The sequence below is a fragment of the Camelina sativa genome, chromosome 18, assembly GCF_030686135.1.
Source record: "Camelina sativa cultivar CO46 ecotype springtype chromosome 18, ASM3068613v1".
Classification (NCBI taxonomy): domain Eukaryota; kingdom Viridiplantae; phylum Streptophyta; class Magnoliopsida; order Brassicales; family Brassicaceae; genus Camelina; species Camelina sativa.
The window spans coordinates 18851984-18871838 of record NC_141897.1 but is presented as its reverse complement, the minus strand read 5'-3'; the positions used below and the strand labels follow the sequence as shown (position 1 = coordinate 18871838).

Below are 19855 nucleotides of genomic sequence, written 5' to 3'. Positions count from 1 at the left end.
ATTTTTAAATTTTAATTATCACCAAAACATATAGCCGATGGTCTATTTATTTCAGTAAACCTATAGGTCAAAACAAATAGAGGAAAGAAACTAATTATGCACTAAAAGACAATTTGATAAGTTATACAAAAAAAAAATTATAACACCGAAATTAACTCAAACACATAGGTTATATTTAATATTTAAATGTAACCATCGATTCATTTGCCATTTGGCCTCGGTGTAGATACTAACGCGCATTGTCCTTTGAAGATAAATAGTTGGAGGTAAACAAAATTAAAATTTGACTTCGCTTTAAAATGTTAATTTTTTTTTTCTTTTTCTGTTCATTACTTTTCTCGTGGCTTAGAAAATGGGGAAGGGATACTCTTTAGTCCTCATAATATGCCAAATTTTTAATAGACATTAACAAAAAGATCAAGCAAAAAAGATGAATATTGGTTTCTTTCCTTTAAATGAAATTAATGCTTTCACATTATAATAACGTGTCTCCCATTGACCTTATCCCCTACTTCCATCACAATCAATTAGGCGGAGATTTAGATGTCCTCTACAATTAAAAAAAACATATTTTACAACTAAAACACTTAGTTTGCTACTACGATTTCAGTCCTAGCTACCTCAATTCCTAAAAGTCGCTAATGATTTTGTTACCCCATACTATTGTATATACTTGTCATAACTCATAATTTTCACTAACATTTTAGACTCTTAACTCTTTCAAGACAAAAATAAAGAGAGAATGTGATCCTCTTGAGTTCTTGTTTTTTTTTTTTTTTTTTTTTGCTATCCATATATATATCATTAGAAATGAAACTTGAGGCTTTACAAAAAGTAATACCTAAAAAGAGTAGTCCAAGCAAAAAAAAAAGGTACAATAGAGTTAGGAAAGGATCAAACGGAGGGAAATTATTACTATTTTAACAGGGTATGAGATCACACTTCTTTTATTCCAACATGGGAGATCGCATCAAGAAAGGTTCGTTGATGACATCGAGGATTCGACCATCAGACTAATCATATATCCTTAGTCATTTCACCATTTAAACGAACCATATTTGTGTTCTTGATGTCTTCTCATTTTATATAAATCGTTTATAAAGATTGGTTCGATAGAGGTCAAACTATGATAGTATGATCTATATATTCGTGTAAGAACTTTCTAGAAGTTGGTTGGTGGGTTGCTATGAACAGAAGGAATTGGAATCAAATGAGGCAACATTGTTTGCATCATAAAGTGGAGAAGTCTTACTTATCTTCTGTCCACCACAAAAACCATACTACTTGGATTTTCCCATTGCCATATCGTATATGTACACATAGAGCCTCCAGTGCACCTATTTTTTTGGTAGTAAACCATATATTGAACATTTCCGCACTCTTTAACTCATTATATACATGTTGATTATGTCCTTTCAAGTTTAAAATAAAGTTAAAGTTTGAGTAAAAACACGAATCATAATAAAAACTCATCGGCTTCATAATGCAATTCAAATACCCCTATGACCCTTTTTTAGTCTTTTCCCATTTCGTATGGTGTATGACCCATGTAAAGTAACTATACTTTTCATATGCATTAATGTAAGAGCATTTAACAACATACCTTTCAGTTGTATCTTCATAATAATACTATATGCTGGAATAATGTATTGAATAAATAATAACGCAAAATAGAAATAAATGCTAAGTGTGTGTATTTGATTTATTTGGATCATATGGCCTTCCTTGATGCTTATCTTTAGGCACATTCATTACATGAAACAAAAAATTAGGTGATTATTTATTCAGTGCCCAAGGGACCATCGCAACCACACACAAAAACAATCCATATTTATCTTTCAATTTAATAGAAATCCATACAAATTATTATATATAGTATAAATAGAATCTTTACAAAGGGAGATGTACTTTCAACGTCAAATTTATTTGGAAACAAAAATATCAAAAGCAAAATAAAAACTCAAAATTTTGTATTTGTATATGTATATCTAAAATAAAATATCGATGAAGTTTGTAATTATACAGTAATTCATATTCTTTTTCATTTTCTATTATGTATATATATCGAGAGATCAACGTCAAATTTAGCACAAATGTTCTATACAGTTTGAGACATTTAATTATCGACCAATATCAAGCTATACGAAACGAGGGATCATCAGCATATAAACATTGACTAGAACACGATCTAATACTTTAATAAATAATTGGTCCCATCATGGCTCTTGCACACTTGTTTCCCATTATATCGAGTTGGAACATGTCTGGAAATTTATACAATTATTTTGATCTATTTGTATTTGGCACATTCACAATATATACAAGCACGTCAACGATACATATATAAAGTATGTAACTGAACTTTTTCGATTGTTTGTATACTTTGAATATAAATAAATAAAATAAAAAGGAGAGAGTAGCTTTGTTTTGTTCTTTTGGTCATCAATGCATGTGGGCTTATCTCCGGTGCAAATAACATATGAATAAATATATCATCTGCAGTAAACAAAACACAAAAAAGTGTTGCTTCGATCATCAATCAAAAAGGTTACAACTCCCGAAATTCCCGCCGGACATGTAACACATTGGATTCATTCCATTAATTTCTCTAAAAGTGTTATTGCAGTATTACAAAATTTTTATTTTCTTTTAGTCGGTACCTTATTTCTCGTTTGTAAAAATAATAATAAAGACTAATATGGCGACAAAAAAAAAAAAAGGATTGATATACGTTTGCGTATTTCTACAAGTATCCCAACGCGGCACATGCATATTAAAATACACACTTATCTCGACCACACACATATATAAAATTATAGTATATGTTTAGCAAGGAAGTAAACCAAACCAAAACAAAACAAAAATTGTTATAAGAAAATAACAAAATGGTTTGCCGTTATATATTGCACTATTGCAGTGTACCTAGACACATACCCTTTTTTCGTCTAGACACATTCGTATTTAAACTATTAATTACGGGGCTGGTCGTAATAATACATAAGCCATGGTATTTTACGTATTGTATTTGCGGCTAGTTAGGCGGTTTTATCTTATAGATATTCAAATATGTTTTATAGTATGATCATTTAACCGAATAATCTTTTATGCAATCGTAACCGTTCCTAAACATGACGTTCGGAATCGGATGGTGGTGTTGCACTTGCAGAAACCCAAAGATTGACAGATTTTTCTAATGATGTTCTCAATTCTTTTTATTCACTATTCACTAATATAATATGTATACGTAATGTTAACGGTACAAATGATACATACTAAATGATAGTATAATGATATGTTCGAATAAATAAGCAATCGACATGGTTTGCTACTTATTTTCCTTTTAAAAAATAAATAAATGGTATCCATCAATCACACCCAACCCTATTCTCCTTTATTTTTTTTGTTAAGTCACAACCAAATTTAATACACAACTCAACTATACCGACAATGAAGTATTTCCTTTCATTATTAGTTTTGGACCATAGTCTACAATTATTTAAATAATTCTTACATAAATCCATTAATGATCGAATCTTTTTTCGCAAAACAAATCCACGATATATACGTATGATAAAGTAAATCTCTAACTTATATGATCACTACATAATTTTTAATATCTCCTTCAATAATATATATTCATCAACTAGTACCAACTTTACAAACTCAAGATCGAATCGATCAATCCATAACTTACAAGTCAAGAAAGAGAACATTTCTTTGTTCTTCCGTAAGAAGAAAGTCACACTTCACATCATCAGTGGTTCACAAAACAAACAAAGTCGACCTCAAATTGCTAATTAATTTAATGTTGTGGTTCGTACAAACCCAAACCCAAACCCACGTGTCTTCCTCATGCTTCACCATGTCGGTATGGCTTTGAATCGATATATGTCGCAGTCTTGAGCACAACATGCTGCGTATTGAGACCACTCAAAGTTATTGATTGAATTAATTAAAAACATCAAAAGAAGCCAAAGTCTTTGTTAATCCACATTTTAAATGTCTTGACTAAAATACCTTAATCTGTGTCCTGTTATATGTATAGGTGATGTGGACATTCCCGTCATTAGCTTGTATAACCGCCGGATACGAAAACTCCATTCCCGGAGAGTCCTCCAACGTTAAAACATCAGTCCAAGAATCACCATCGTCTAAAGAAACTCCTACTTTGAGCACACCTCTTGAGTCTGTGTTGTAAGCAAGCACTAGCCTACCGTCTTTTAGCTTGACTCCATCGATACCTATCAAGATTTTCATTAATAATCACGCTAATTAAAGCGAAGACTATTTATAAAGTGTGTGTTTGTTTTGATTTCAAGAAACCTGAATTTGGGTTTGGGAGAACCGTTGGTACTGCGAAACTCCAGTTCTCACCGCCATCTAAAGACTCTGAGATACAGATTCTGTCAATGCCAGTGAAGGATCTAAGTAAAACCCGTAAGTTCCCAGCTGCGGTTTGGTATGGAACCGGTTGGATCACGGTAAGACTCTTGCCTTGGATGTATATTGGCCCTTGCTTTCTCCATGATCTACCAGCGTCTGAAGTGACCTGTACCAACACCTCAAAATGTAAAACCATTGTAGCATACTCTATTAATGATATAAATCAAACCATATAGTTTTAAAGAACCTCCATCCACGCTCCCCAAGAATTCCAACTTTCAACAGATGATCCGCAAAGAAGAGTCCCATCTTCAAGCAAAATAGGCTGGAGAAGAAAGAAAGCTTAAGTCTCTAACCAATACAAAAAGGTTTAATCTTTATCGAGGAATCTAGTCTGTGCAATGCAACAAGCACCTTGTTTTTAATGGGTCCGAGAATCCCGGGAGGAAGCTGTTCTCTTTCAGTCCAGGTTCTACCTTTGTCAATAGAACTTTTCATGCAACCACTCCATCTGAGCATTTCACCAAAGCACTAAACCGATCAATGAAACGAAACAAAACAAGAGAGTTTACTCGGGTTTAATTGAGAAGACACCATACTTTTGAACCTCTTGGCCGATTTTGTAGAACAATAAGAGCTCTTGAGAAGGAAGTTTAAACAAGACAGGGTTCCACATTGGAACTCCTGGCTCTTCATCAACCATAACAGGTGAATCCCATTGACCATCCTGAGAAAAACCAATCATCAGTCGTCACACATCTCATTATGTTTCCAACACTCTGAACTGAATGATAGCTAGAGAAGTCTATCAACTCTACCTTGAAATGCTGCAACCAGATTTTAACATCAGGTGCTCCTTCCGTGGTGCCTCCGAAGTACGAAGTCAAAAAATGATCTTTATCAACCTTTTTCACAAAAAAGTATACAAAAACAGCTTAAACTCAATCCATCAATCACTAAAACTATAAAAAGAAAGGAAACTTTGTTGAGGTGGTCTTAACCTCAACGATGGTAGAGGCATGACAACTCTTAAAGGGAGCTGAATCAGCAGGGAATGTGAATGTCTCTAGCAACACTTTGAAATCTGACATCTAAGAATCTCATCAAGGAACATATCAGCATTACTTACTCACTCACTCAAAAATACAAAGTTTTTGCACAACCACAGATGAGTTAAGGCCAAAAAAATCAACTTTTTTTTTCTTACAGATTAACTTGAATTTTATAATTTAACTATCAACAAAAGATTTGCTCTCGTGTCTTGTTTTACCTCCATTGAAATCGATCTCAGATATGATGACATCACATCACACACATGAAACAGTTGTAGCTACTAGCTAGACTAAATTAATTGGATAAAACTAACTAAACTATGGCATTGTTGTTTCTTATCAAATACATGATCAGCTAAAAAAAAAAAAGATTTCAAATTTCCAAAATCATGAATTGCATTATTCAAATTTCCCCGAATCCGATTCCCAGAAAATAAGAAAAAAAAAAAAAAAAAAAAAAAAAAAAGTCAACGCAATCAAAGTTACAAGTTTCCAAGGAGACCTCTAGACTTCAAAGGTTTGCAATGTGCCCTAAGAACCCAACCTTTTGATAAATCAAGAAACTAAAATTAACAAACATAGACACAATGAAGACAAGTTTGAGGCGAGCTTACCTTCAAAAAAGTCTCAATCTTTCAGAAAAATGTCTCGGGGAAAAAAAACGAGACTTTTTGGTTGGTCAACGAAAATACAAGTACTCCCGTGTGACTAAGACCATGATTAAAACAAATGGGCCTTACTAAAATATGAAAGGCCCAGCCCAATAGAATACTCCGTGAACAAACATACCTAACCATAATTAAAAAGTCTCTGATCCGCGGCCACAGTTTAATTTGTTTGTTTGTTCTTTTAGAGTTCATAAGATGTTGTTAGTGGGCAGTGCAAAATCCAGTAGATTCCAGTTTGATTGTGCTCTCAAAAAACATCAAAAAGAGTTGACCGCTGAAATGATTAGAAGTTTGCATTGGAGAGTTGTACAATTTTCTCTTGGCAGAGCCTGCATCAACTCGGATACCTTTTTCTGAAAGCTCATCATGGCTTTGGGATAGGCTTTATCAAACTCAAACCCTACAATACTGTTGCCGGTTCTGAGTACTAACTCTCGGAAGCAAATAAGACTTGTATAAGCCCAATAGGCCCATATAAATAACAACAGATCTTATTAGGAATTTGTATATGTCCTGAAAATAAGCTTAACGGTCGAAACAGAACAAAACAGAACAAATCTCTCTGTTTCAATCTCTTCTTTCTTCTTCTTCCGCTAACTAAATTTTTTTGGTTTTCTTCAGGATTTTTATTCTTCCTTTTGATCAAAAACAAGACCAAAGATTCAAGATTTCTTATCTTTTCACACAAAAAAAACCTAGAAATCTCAATCTATTGTGTAATTCAAAATTTCATATTTTGATTGTTGGTTTTAAAAAAGTTTCAATCTTTTTTTTTTTTTTTTTATTGGGGGAGACCGAGAAAGAGAGAGATGGACTCACCGCCGGTGATCGGAAATTCATTGACGGCGAGGATGATTCCGAGACATTCATCTCTGGATTCATTCGGAGCGATGAAAGTCTCATTATTGGTAAATCTCGCGAGCATAAGAGTCTCAAAAGAAGAGCTTCGTCAAAGAGTTATGCTTCCTAAATATCTCCGCCTCGCTATACTCGATTGTATCCTCCGTAAAGACGATTCCCCCTCACCCGCCGCTTCCTCCTCCGTAACATCACCGTCAGAGGATCTCACCCGTGAAGTTCCTCTCATGGTCTTCGTTAACCCTAAAAGTGGTGGTCGTCAAGGTCCTATCATTAAAGAACGTCTCCAGAATCTTATCGGCGAAGAACAGGTTTTACACATTCTTAATTATTCAATCTTACGTACACAAAGATGTTTTTGTGGAATAAATTGTTTTTTTTTTTTTTTTTAACTGATTGTGAACTTTTTATTTGAAGGTGTTTGATTTAACGGAAGTGAAGCCTAACGAGTTTATTAGATATGGATTGGGTTGCTTAGAGGCATTTGCCTCTCGAGGAGACGAATGTGCTAAAGATATTCGTGAAAAGATGAGAATTGTGGTAGGTACTCTTTTTTAATCTTTAATCCAAAGATTAAAGATTATGTTTTTGGAATATGTTTTTTTTTTTTATTGCCACTGGTTAGATCACTTTTTACAGGTTGCAGGTGGAGATGGAACCGTTGGTTGGGTTCTAGGTTGTCTAGGTGAACTCAATTTACAAAACCGGCAACCTGTTCCTCCGGTTTCTATAATGCCACTAGGAACCGGAAACGATCTCTCTAGAAGCTTTGGATGGGTGTGTAAAAAACAAACTTATTGTCTTTACATGTTTACCTTATTATGAAAAGCTCTGTTGTAAATTAGGGTTTATAATGTTGGTTGTTTTCAGGGAGGTTCGTTGCCATTTGCGTGGAAGTCTGCGATAAAAAGAACGCTTCATAGGGCAAGTGTTGCTCCCATAAGCCGTCTAGATAGGTAAATTTTAGTACTGATCGAGAAAGCGTGATATGAACAATCTGTTCTTGTGCTCTCTACTTGATCTTTTCTTGATGTTGAAAATATTGGTGCAGTTGGAATATTCTTATTACAATGCCTTATGGTGAAATTGTGGATCCTCCTTATTCTTTAAAGTCTACACAAGAATGTTACGTTGACCAGGTTCTGATTATCATTAAATACACAAAATTATAACTCTTTTGTGATGATGAATTAGTCTATGGGTTGTAAATTTAGCTAATATTTTATGTTGTAGAGTTTGGAGATAGAAGGAGAGATGCCTCCATCAACGAATGGATATGAAGGAGTCTTCTACAATTACTTTAGTATAGGTATGGATGCTCAAGTGGCTTACGGTTTTCACCATTTGCGCAATGAAAAGCCTTACCTTGCGAATGGCCCTATCGCCAATAAGGTATACCAAAATTTCTTGAGAGCTTGATAGTTTTCATAAAACAATTTTTTTTTCAAGAAAGAAGCTAACGTTTTGTTACTGCAGATTATATATTCGGGATATGGCTGCTCTCAGGGTTGGTTCCTCACGCACTGCATAAACGACCCGGGTTTAAGGTTTATACTAATACCAAGACAACATATATGTTACAACCTCAGATTGTGATCTAAATCGGTTTGTAATTTTTGGGGGTGTAGGGGTCTCAAGAACATTATGACATTGCATATAAAAAAGATGGACTCATCCGAGTGGGAGAAAGTACCAGTTCCCAAAAGGTATCAACAGAATTGAAACAAGAACACAACAAAATGAGACCAAACAACCTAATCAATTTTGTTTTTAAGTAAACATGTGTTTTGTTGGTTTTTGGGACAGTATAAGAGCAGTTGTTGCATTGAATCTACATAGCTATGGAAGTGGAAGAAACCCTTGGGGAAATCTCAAACAAGATTATCTTGAAAAGGTAAAACCAGCCTGTTTATTCTCACTTAGTTCTTCTTGTTGTTTGGATCTTCTTCTCAGCGCTTGCTTGAGTTGTACGTTAACAGAGAGGCTTTGTGGAAGCATCAGCCGATGATGGGTTGCTTGAGATCTTTGGGTTAAAGCAAGGATGGCATGCTTCCTTCGTTATGGTTGAACTCATCTCTGCCAAACACATTGCACAGGTACTTCTATTCTAACTAGCAAATCTGATCTATCAGAACCATACCGGTTGTCTTAGATCATAAAAACAATCAGGGTCAGATCAGATCTACCAAACATGTTATCTATCTACTAACAGTTGTGTGGCCCGCAAAAACTAGACTTTAGGTCTTTTTTTCTTTCTTATAGCTTATTAGTCTTTAGCGGACCTGTCAAGTTGCAAGACCATATAGGTCATAGGATATAATATCCCATCACAAGTAGCGGTAGACAAAAAAAAAAGTGTTTTGACTTAAATATTCCCAAATTCCTTCTCATATATGGATGTCTTTTTAATTAAAAACTAGTTTTAAAATCTCATTTGAAAATGGGGTTGAGAATGAGACGACGATGGTTCTAGATTATTTAATTTCATTTTGTTTAGGAGAAGTCCATAAAAATTCAAATATTTGTTGCCTTTGACAATACGCAAACGAATGGGTTTTTATGAACAGGCGGCGGCAATTCGGCTGGAGATAAGAGGAGGAGAATGGAAAGATGCGTTTATGCAAATGGATGGAGAGCCATGGAAGCAACCTATGACCAGAGACTACTCTACCTTTGTTGACATCAAGAGAGTCCCTCACCAGTCTTTGGTCGTCAAAGGAGATTGACTATACTAACCATCTTGACCTTGTTACATTAAATTGACCTCTTCTTATTATATAATTTTGTCAACAATGTAATTGTGAATAACCAATTTCCACAAAAATAAATGAAAAAAGCATATACTTATCTACAATTCTAAGGCGACCAAAATGGCAAAGTTGGTTTCAGACAAGAAGTAACTAAGATTTTGGAGTGGATGATGAGTAGACGGACACTCATAGAAGAACATATATAATTGGGCCGATTGAGTTATAACTTTCAAAAAGTACTAATAGTATTTTGTACGTACGAACCACTTGCAATTTCTCTCTGTCTTTTAGACTTTTAGTACCAAATCCACCATATGTATAAGGGGTAAGGTTTAAAATTGACTGATCCAAGCAAATTAACCAGTAATAAAATCAGTTTTATACGACTTCTAGTAGTTTATATAAGAAACAAACCGAAAGAGCTAACTAATTTGAATCAAACTATTTATTTATTTTGTAATCAATCTCATAAATCTACTTTTGTCTTTCACTTTCTGCTTGATTGTTATGCAAATCTCGACTCAAAGATGAAAATAAAACACACTACATTTTTATGAACCAAAAAAAAAATACTGAGACCAAAAATAATATAGGAAAAGTGATAGGGTAAGAAAAGTACATTTCAACTACCATAACCTACTAAAACTTTAGATTAAGTTGATTGGATATAATTACTCTAATTGGTTTGTATAGGAGTCGATAAATAGTCCTATATGAGTTGGTGTATTGATGCTTCACTTCATATGGTTTACGACGTAAAATGAAAATACAAGTATGGGTTGCAAGTTAATTACCATGTACGCTACAAACCCCATAGCTTATTTATGTACATCGGCACAAATAGTGATTCCATAATGGATTTCTTCGAGAAAATAAAGCATTCGAAATAATGACGAATGGGTAAAAGTGGGTAAAAGTGGTGTCTAAACATTCCGAATTCAATCCACACTCTTATAATTAGTCAAATGTATTGGATTGTTATATATTTTGACCCTAGAAAGAGTAACATAGTTGTTTACTGATTCTAGAAACAGTAACAAAGTTGTTTACTTAACTCTCTCTATTATTACAAAATAATAACGAAATTTTAAATGAAAAAAATGTTAAAGTGAGCTTCGATGGGACCAAACCGAAACGAATAGAGAGAGTTAAGATTTTCAATCACGGAATTTGCTATAGTTAACGCTTTCGGTTTCTTCACGCTGATTAAATCTGAAACAGTTTTCGTATAAAGAAAATGATGACATATATTGATTGGTAAATTTAAAAGAAATTACTAATTAAAAAGCGAGAACTCAGACATAAACTTAGCTTTATATCGACTCCCTTTTTTATTTGACTCTCTTTTTAATAACTTTTTGTTTTTGTTTTGTCCTCTTCTCTTTTAGATTCCTTGTTCATCATTTTATATATTTTTCTGGAAGCTTTAAAATTGTGTATTGTTTGGTGATACAACATCGTTATTAGTTATTACAATGCTTGATTAAACGATTAACAGGATAAGAAAATTACATTAAATTCTTATTATACTATGTATGTTAAAAGATTGGAAATAGGAAATTTGGGAAGTAGTGCTGTTCTATGTATACATGTGGGGGTCAAAATTATGTTGTTCCAAGAAAATTGAAAAAAATTATTAAGACGTGGGACTATCCCTTCTTGTAAGAAAATAATCGTATTATTCATGTCTCCTATAATTATTGTACTTCCATTTCTCAAAAGAAGAACATACTTTTTCATTTTTATCAAAAATTACTAAAGGAAGTTTCACACCATGCACGAGATTAGATTTTGTTACTTGATAGAAAAATATGCTAATTTTAGAACATATCTTCTCTTCTTTCCTTGCGAGCAGTACCACTTCTTTTGTTGTTTACATTTAAAATTTAGTTTATTTACCTCTAATAGTCTAATCTCTACGACGTAGCATTTGTCCACCAAAAACAAAAACAAAAAAAAAACACCGGGAAAGAGGGAATATGAACTCTTTTTATCCGAAACATATATGTATTATATAATGATCGTACTTAAGATATTGCTACGAGCATTAATTTGATTAGAAACTCTCGTATATTCGAATTTTATTTTTTAAATTGTCAAAACTTCAAACGTGTCTGTCTATCAATGGTTAAACTCCATATAGATTCACGCATAAACAACATTAATAGGCGAACACATACTTAACTCAGATTAGGGAATTGATACGGACCACATAATTCTTTCGGTATGTTTATTTATTTATAGAAATATTCTGGTTTAGTTATTTATATAGCCAATATTGTTCCTAACTACTGGTAATTTAATATGGGATGGTATACACATCGGATCCAAATCTGTAGGTTTTTCTAATTTAGAGAATCCACATGTATATATTATACTAATAATGAAAATGAGAGTTTAACTTAAATCGCAATAGATTAATGGAAAGAGTGGGATTTGGTTGGAATCTTTGTCAGAACATAGTTTGCTTTGGAAGCTTTTTATGAGTTTTGTAATATAGAAATGTTCCCTTCTTTATTCAATTATAAAATCGTAGAACATTAGTAACATAATATTAGTGGACTTATTAAAAAGTATTATGTTTGTTGTGTCATTAGTGATAAAATAAAATGAAAAGAATAAAAATGTGGAAATGAGGACGTAACGTATGTGATTAGAATAGACAAAAAAAAAAAAAAAAAACGTAAGTGATTGGAAATGATGGAATGATCGTTTGTTCTTGACGTGTACCTCTGAGTGGAAGCTGACGCTGAGGAATGGACCCATTTGTTATCAATTATTTTATTCAAATGTTTATTTTTATTCATACGAACAGTACGAAATTTACCTAGACGACAAGAACTAACACTACAAATATTCCTCATATATTCTGTCATTGCCGGGAGACCTCGAGAAGATTAGTATTGCCTTAAGCTTTAGTTTTTTCTTATATAAGTGAGAGATTTTAGACCAAAGCCGAAACTAATCTTAAAACGTAAGCCAAAAATAAAAATAAATATATGCCACATATTTTACCAAAATGCAAAAAAAGAGAGAGTAGCTTGGAGATTTTCTCAAGTTAAGACCAAAAAACCTAGCCTAGAGAGATTGATCGAGTTTGGAAGATCTAATGCTATATGTTGTTCACATATGGTTGAGTTTGGAGTATCAAATGTTTACGGTTGTTCATATGGTTCCGGTTATCTTAGGGAAGTCAATTCTGCGAATGACCTAAAACAATATATTAAAGTACTACCGAAATAATTATGAAAAAAATATTCTAGTGGTTTATTCTGGACGATTTTGATTATTAAAACAAAATTGAATGTGAACTACTGATTATGATGATTTAGAAGTTTGATTATGAACAATACTTAAGCACGAATATAGTTGTTTTAAATATAAGGAAAAAAAATCGAACGTATTTTATAGAACACATATATGATATATGTAACGATCTGTTGTCTTTAAACAAGTAGCCTTAAGAGTTTCAACTCTATCTTTTAAACAAGTGAAACAAACTTATGAAAATCATAAAGAGTGAGTTGTGTGTTGTTCTCATTGATTTGTTGTAATCGTTTTCTCAATGTGTTTGACTAATCGAGAAAAAGCAATTGATAGGAACTTGACCAAATAAACTTTGATCCATATAGACTGTGCGAAGCATGGGACCCTTAACCCTTGCAGTTTATCTCATATAGTCATTTATATATTTTCAATTGAATATTTCTTTTATTTGCACAAAAAACAATAGATGTATATATCTTTAGCATTCATGAGATAATTGAGGCCTCAACAGGGATATGGTTTGGTATGTTGTTTTCAGCTTTTTTCATTGGGGTTTTCCACTTTTCCCTTTTTTTTAATATGTATACATTTTTGTATTCTTCTAATCTTTACATCAAAATAATTTTAAAACGCAAAATTTGGTATGTTCTTGTTAGAGTGATGATTTCGCTGCATAGTACACTTTTATATATATATCATAAAATCGTTAGTCACTTGTTGAAAAGCATTTCATGGTGGTGGGTGGGCTACCTTCTGCTTCTTTTTTTTTTTGTTTTTTTTACTAACAATATTATATTTTCCAATTCTCGAAAGATTTATGTGTTCACGTGATTTATGATAATACGTACACACATCGCTAGGTTTCACTGGTAGATAGATATAAAATCAATATGCTGGAGCTGCAATAATGTCGGTTATTGATATATACATACTGGAACTGAAATAAGAACATTAGAAGAAAACATGTATTTTGAGTTGTTTTAGGTAACGTTCACTTTACTTGTTTGGCGTTAACGGTTATTACGTTTCCGGCTATCCCTTCACGTTTGCATCGCTCACCTAAAATCTAGCGGCTTTAACGGAACCGTTTTTGGTCAGTCTCTTGTCCTTATCTTATTCCCCTTAAATTGCCTCTTTAAACCTTCTCTCTTCTTCAGAGTGTTTCTTTAATTTAGCTACCATCATCAATCATTAGGTTTTACTTCTCAACTCATATCAGAGAAAGAAATAGTAAATAAGTAGATGTGTTAATCTTTAAGCTGCTTAAGTTGTCGCTAATGAAGACTCTATAACCACTAAGAAGATATTTTCATAAAGTCATACCATATTTAATTCGAGTGGATTCGACACTATGTGAATGGTTAGTTAAATTATCTAAAACAGTGTTTAAATGTTACAATAAATGATTACTAATATTATAATGCCTTCGTTTATCCTCAAAGTATGATTGAATCGAAGGTATTTTTTTTGAAATTATCCACTGATTAAGCTTAAAAGTAGCATGGAATACTGATTAAGAAACAGACTACATTAAAATGTGTTTGGGTCCCAAACATTCACCAGTACCTAACCAGCGCAAACTCACCATTACACGTCTCGCTACAGCCTATATGTATTCGATGTAACATATAACCTCATCTATGCATCTAAACTTATTCTCAAAACACTACATAACACACATATGAATATTACCTAAAACTAAAACAAAACAAAACTTGTGATCTCAAGGTTTATGTTAAAAGTGTATTTGATATTTATAGGAGAGAAAAAAAAAAAACTGCTAAATGTTGTATTTTATTTTTACAACATATGTATGGGTTAGTCCTTTTGGATACACCACCTCAATTACTTTAGCAAACGGCAAAAAATAAGACAGAACATAAGTTATGCACTCACGTCACGACTCCATATAATCATTGATGATAATTGATAAACGAAAACTGAATTCATACTGCCTTTTTGTATAAACTTACTCTACAAAACAAAAGTATATAAAATAATAATAAAAAATTCCATGAATTTACTTACACAAATCTCATACGCAAATTTTTTTTATTTTTTAAATGAAATTTATACGTCACACACAATCCACAACGTTAATTTGCTTATTCTCTTCTATAAAACCCTTCCTCACTCATCTTCCTCCTCACACCAAAATTTATATTTTCTCTATTCACAAACAAAGCCACCTTTATTTTTCTCTCTCTCTCTCTGTCTCTTTGTTAGCAAAAAAATGGAAGGAAGACAATACTACCCTCCGAGAGAAAACGTCGACGGAAACAGAACCACCATGGGAGGACCTCACTCACCGTGGCATTCACCCGTTCCTTATCTCTTTGGTGGTTTAGCTGCGATGCTTGGTCTCATAGCTTTTGCTCTTCTAATCCTCGCTTGCTCTTACTGGCGTCTCTCCGGTTACCTCGACGGTGAGGAAGACCAGAGAGATCTCGAGGCTGGAGATGCGAAACCTGAAAAGATGGCCGTGAAGCCTGTAGTAGCTTTGCCGGAGAAGTTCTTGGTGATTATGGCCGGTGATGTTAAACCTACTTACTTGGCTACGCCGGCGGAAAAAACTTGTACCTGTGATGATGAAAATGATGAATATGTAGCTGATGACGTGAAGGGTAGTGATAAGGTGGTGCGACAGAGTAATGAAAGTAACAGTACGACGACACATTGAGAGAAAAAAAAAACAGAGGGAAGTGACGAGACAAAAACAGAGGATCGATCGTCTATTGTGAAACAGTTTCTTGAAGAACTGTTTGAAGCATCTGACCCGGTTGCGCCGGGTAATCGGTCGGGTTGGAACTCTACATAATGAGATTAGACCTAGTAATCCTTACAGTGGAAGAAAATTTAAAAGAAATTGGAATTGGATTGTTAGGAAGTGATTTGTGTATTTCTTAATCTCAGCTTTTGCTTAGGTTTTGTTTTTAGTTGTAAGTTTATCATTCACCAGTTTTGTTCCAATTCTAGGTCATGATGAGAAGGAAAAAAAAATGTAAATTTCTGAGACTATGAATGGGAGATTTGTGATTATTATATATCTTGATTATATTTCAGTTTCACCAAAAAGAAAGTGATGATGTGAATGAATAAATTGTACTGTTATGGTAAGGTTGAGTACATGTGTTTTCATGGGATAAATGTGACAAGTGGTTCGAACCAAAGAAGAAAAAAACAAAGTTTTGAGATGAAATTAGTCTTCAGGTGAGAAAATTGAAGTGAGCACCAAAGGCAACGTGTGAAGGCACGTGCAGAAGAAAGTCTGATTTAAGTGTCTGTCTTAAGTCTTAACAAGTTGATGCGGCGAGGTGAAGCAGTTGATTAACTTCAATCTAATGACCCTATTGTCTTAATTATTCAATTTCATTTTATAGCATACAGTAATTTGTGAAAGGAATATTTATAGTACAAGTTTCGAAAATGACTTTTAACCACACTAGGTTTGCTTCTTTTTTTTTTTTTTTTCCGTTTCCGTCTTATCTTCTTTCCCTAGCTAGGTTGCTAACTTCTATACCTCTACAGCAATGCATTCTTAAAATATACAATCATCTGCATTTTCAAGTCACTTGTTAAAATGGATTACCAACTATAATTGTGAATGATCTATGAATAGCCGTCAAATTCTTGCCAAGATAGAGTTTTTTTTTTTTTTTTTTTGACAACGTCAAAATAGAGGCTATATAATTTTTTGTTGCATGAAGATACGTAGTTTAACTATCAACTAAAAACAATACAGAGTTTTATTTTATCACTTCTATAATTTAATAAAGCTGTCGGCGAGTATCCGGCTCAAAACGAGGATACGAAACATGTTTGAGCTAGGTGTTAGATGTTACTTAAAATGTTTTTGAACCATCAAAAGTTCAAAACCAATTGGTTATTGGGTTGGAAAAAAATGCTGGCTAGTATTTTGGTTTTATTTGAGCCCATTGTAGACTTTGTAGTTATATTCACTTTGTGTTCTCTCACACATAATTTTGGGCCAACATTTTGATCGAACAGTTGATTAAACTAGAATGAAATATGTTTTTTTTCTTTACAATAATTTATAATAGAGAACCGTGAGCCAAACAAACAAAACTCAGACTATTCTTCAAAACTTGTGATAGAATCAGGAACTCCTATTTTTAGTGGCTAATCATGGCTATAAATATAGTGGGTGAACTTGAACCTTGGTCTTTCAATTTTCAGTATTGCAACTATCGAACAACCATGACCTGATACTTTTTTTTTTTTTTTTCTCAACAACAACTTTATTATTCACCAACGTTATTTAATACAAGATCTGTTGCCACTAGAGACTCTAGCCAAAGCGGTTCATTAGAATAAAATCGGATCTCATTCCTCTGAAAAGAGGTAGTTTCCTGAGCTATCCTGTCTGCAACCACATTCCTTCCTCGTTTTGTAAACTTGAAAGCTACTTCCTCAAACTGGCGGCATAGGCACTTTATATCTTCTAATAATGGTGCTATTTGGGGTCTCCTTTCATCGCCATTAATCGCTGAAATAAGGTCTTGGGAGTCTGATTCAAAGATCACCTTCTTATACTGGAACCGCGCAACCGATACCATCGCCCACCGGAGGGCTTCAGTCTCAACTTCCAAAACACTCCGTGTTCTTGGTATTGCTCTAGCTCCCATCCATAACACCGACCATTGATGATCCCTTAGGACCCAACCAACACCACTCCGATCACCTTCCCTAGGCCAAGCTCCATCCATATTACATTTGACCCACTCTAACGGTGGTGATCTCCATTGAACTACCAGTGATAAAGCCGTAGGGTTAGGCCTTGATCTACCCGTGATCTCTTCTCTACTTCTCCACTCCTCAGCATCCTCCTCTACTAGCTTGATCAGTCTTTCCACCCCAATGTTTTTCCCTTTAAAGCACAACTCATTCCTACTTTTCCATAATCTCCACAACACCCATTGAGATACAGTCGGTTGCGGAGTCTGACTCCTCTGTTCCTTCTGATAATTTAAAACCCAATCCATATTCGCATAGAGAGAATCAGACCATTCGCCCCCCTGAGGGGCTGGGACAGAGGATACCGCCCACACCACTCTAGCATAGGGGCATTGGAAAAACAGGTGGTTCACTGTTTCTATACAGTTAGGGAATCTGAGGCATGAAGCTTCCTTAGAAATATGGCGATAAGCCAGATTCCCATTCACAGAGAGACAATTGCTTAAACACTTCCAGACGAAATGATGAATCTTTGGTGGTGCCTCCAGCTTCCATATCTGTTGATAGAGAGCGTTAAGGCTTGGCTGGTCCACTACTTGGGCTCGCCCTCTCTGCCTTATCACCTTTAGGACAACCCAATATCCAGATTTTACACTATATAGTCCTGACTTTGTATAATCCCAAGTATATCCATCCATTGTCTGAAATCCTCCTGGTCTGCTTTCCTCAATACATTGATTATCTTCATCCTCAAAAACTAAGGATAGGAGATCCCTATTCCACTCTCTCCCATCAGGAACGAGGAGATCTTTCACAGTAACTAATTTGGCGACAGAACTTTGATACTCAGGTGGGATTTGCTTTACTCTTGATATTCCTCTCGCCGGTTTGGATTGGATCCATTGATGTTGCCAGATATTTATTTCCTTGCCATTCCCCACTACAGCCCTAGCTCCCTGCCTCAACAGCTCTTGGGCTGCCTGGAGACTTCTCCAAGCATACGAAGGTCGATATCCCAGAGGAGCAGTCAGAGGGTCTGATTTTCTAAAATAACGACTTTTGAAAACTCTTGCCACAAGAGAGTTCTTCTGGGTTATAATCCGCAATAGTTGTTTTCCTAACAGGGCATCATTAAAAGCCTCTATGTCCCTAAACCCTATCCCCCCCCTCTGCTTTTGGCCTGGTCAGCTTTTCCCATGCTCGCCAATGCATTCGTCTGGAATCTTTCTTATTTTTCCACCAAAAATCTGCCATGACCGAGACAAGTTGATGACACACAGTTACTAGAAGTTTAAAACACGTCATCGTATAAGTTGGTAGAGCCATAACCACTGCTTTTAAAAGGACTTCTTTTCCCCCATGGGATAGAAACTTTGTTTGCCACCCATTTACTCGTTGATTCAACCTTTTCCCCCATGGGATAGAAACTTTGTTTGCCACCCATTTACTCGTTGATTCAACCTTTCCCTCAAATAGCTTAGGATGGTGAATTTGGAGCCTTTAAAAGCTTCTGGTAAGCCCAGGTAGACTCCTTCCCCTCCTTCTTTACTTATTCCTAATTTATGCTTGATCTCTCCTGTAGTTACCTCAATGATCTGATACTTAAAATATTTGTTTTAAGGGAGTGTTCATTTCGTCCTTGTAGTTTCTAAAAAACTAGATGATGATGATAAGAAAATATAAAATGTTTATACAGGGGAATTTTTGTAATGTAAGAGAATATATGGTTTAAAAAATAAAAATAAATGTCTTAAACCGTTTTAAAAATCAATTTTTTTTGTTTAACAACATTTAAAAATCAATTTTCATTGCTGGCTTAATTAAGATATCCCCAAGTTTGAGATATCAATTGCACGTGTGTGATGTGTACGGAGGTTAGTGTTGTGTAGTATAAGACAAACAAAGCCAAGTATTGGGTGCATAATTGCACATGTAATTATATGATTCAACGTCTTGTTTGTTGATAGCACCTTTTTTGGTCCAAATGTATTATTAACCTCTAATTACTTTTGTTATTCTATAGTATAACATATTTAAAAAATATTGTGTACTTAATGTCTTCTCAAAGTCTTATTCATTGTAAAAAGTTAAATATATATGTTCCCTCTTTTGGATAGCCATTCATGGCTCACACTCCCTTCTACCAACCCTTTGAAAACAATTTTTCATTTCATATTATTTT

General features: G+C 34.2%; 2 protein-coding genes and 1 pseudogene across 3 annotated transcripts; 2 read left to right on the top strand and 1 right to left on the bottom strand.

Annotated features, from left to right (window-relative positions):
• Positions 1–3607: 3607 nt before the first annotated feature.
• On the bottom strand, positions 3608–6127 carry LOC104761857 (uncharacterized). Its single transcript, XM_010484999.3, has 9 exons — positions 6050–6127; positions 5385–5474; positions 5202–5288; positions 4983–5110; positions 4798–4894; positions 4631–4708; positions 4324–4549; positions 4018–4241; positions 3608–3913 (listed from the first exon to the last, which is right to left on the bottom strand). The coding sequence occupies exons 2-9, from the start codon at positions 5472–5474 to the stop codon at positions 3851–3853; spliced, it is 993 nt and encodes a 330-aa protein (XP_010483301.1). The 5' UTR covers positions 6050–6127; the 3' UTR covers positions 3608–3850.
• A 499-nt stretch (positions 6128–6626) lies between these two features.
• LOC104761856 (diacylglycerol kinase 4-like) lies at positions 6627–9815 on the top strand. Its single transcript, XM_010484998.2, has 11 exons — positions 6627–7272; positions 7379–7501; positions 7601–7738; positions 7832–7917; positions 8013–8100; positions 8195–8353; positions 8438–8508; positions 8590–8667; positions 8768–8855; positions 8941–9057; positions 9529–9815. The coding sequence occupies exons 1-11, from the start codon at positions 6913–6915 to the stop codon at positions 9685–9687; spliced, it is 1467 nt and encodes a 488-aa protein (XP_010483300.1). The 5' UTR covers positions 6627–6912; the 3' UTR covers positions 9688–9815.
• A 4084-nt stretch (positions 9816–13899) lies between these two features.
• On the top strand, positions 13900–16022 carry LOC104761854 (protein GLUTAMINE DUMPER 3 pseudogene; annotated as a pseudogene). Its single transcript, XR_015588780.1, has one exon. The product of XR_015588780.1 is annotated as a protein GLUTAMINE DUMPER 3 pseudogene (transcript).
• Positions 16023–19855: the final 3833 nt, after the last annotated feature.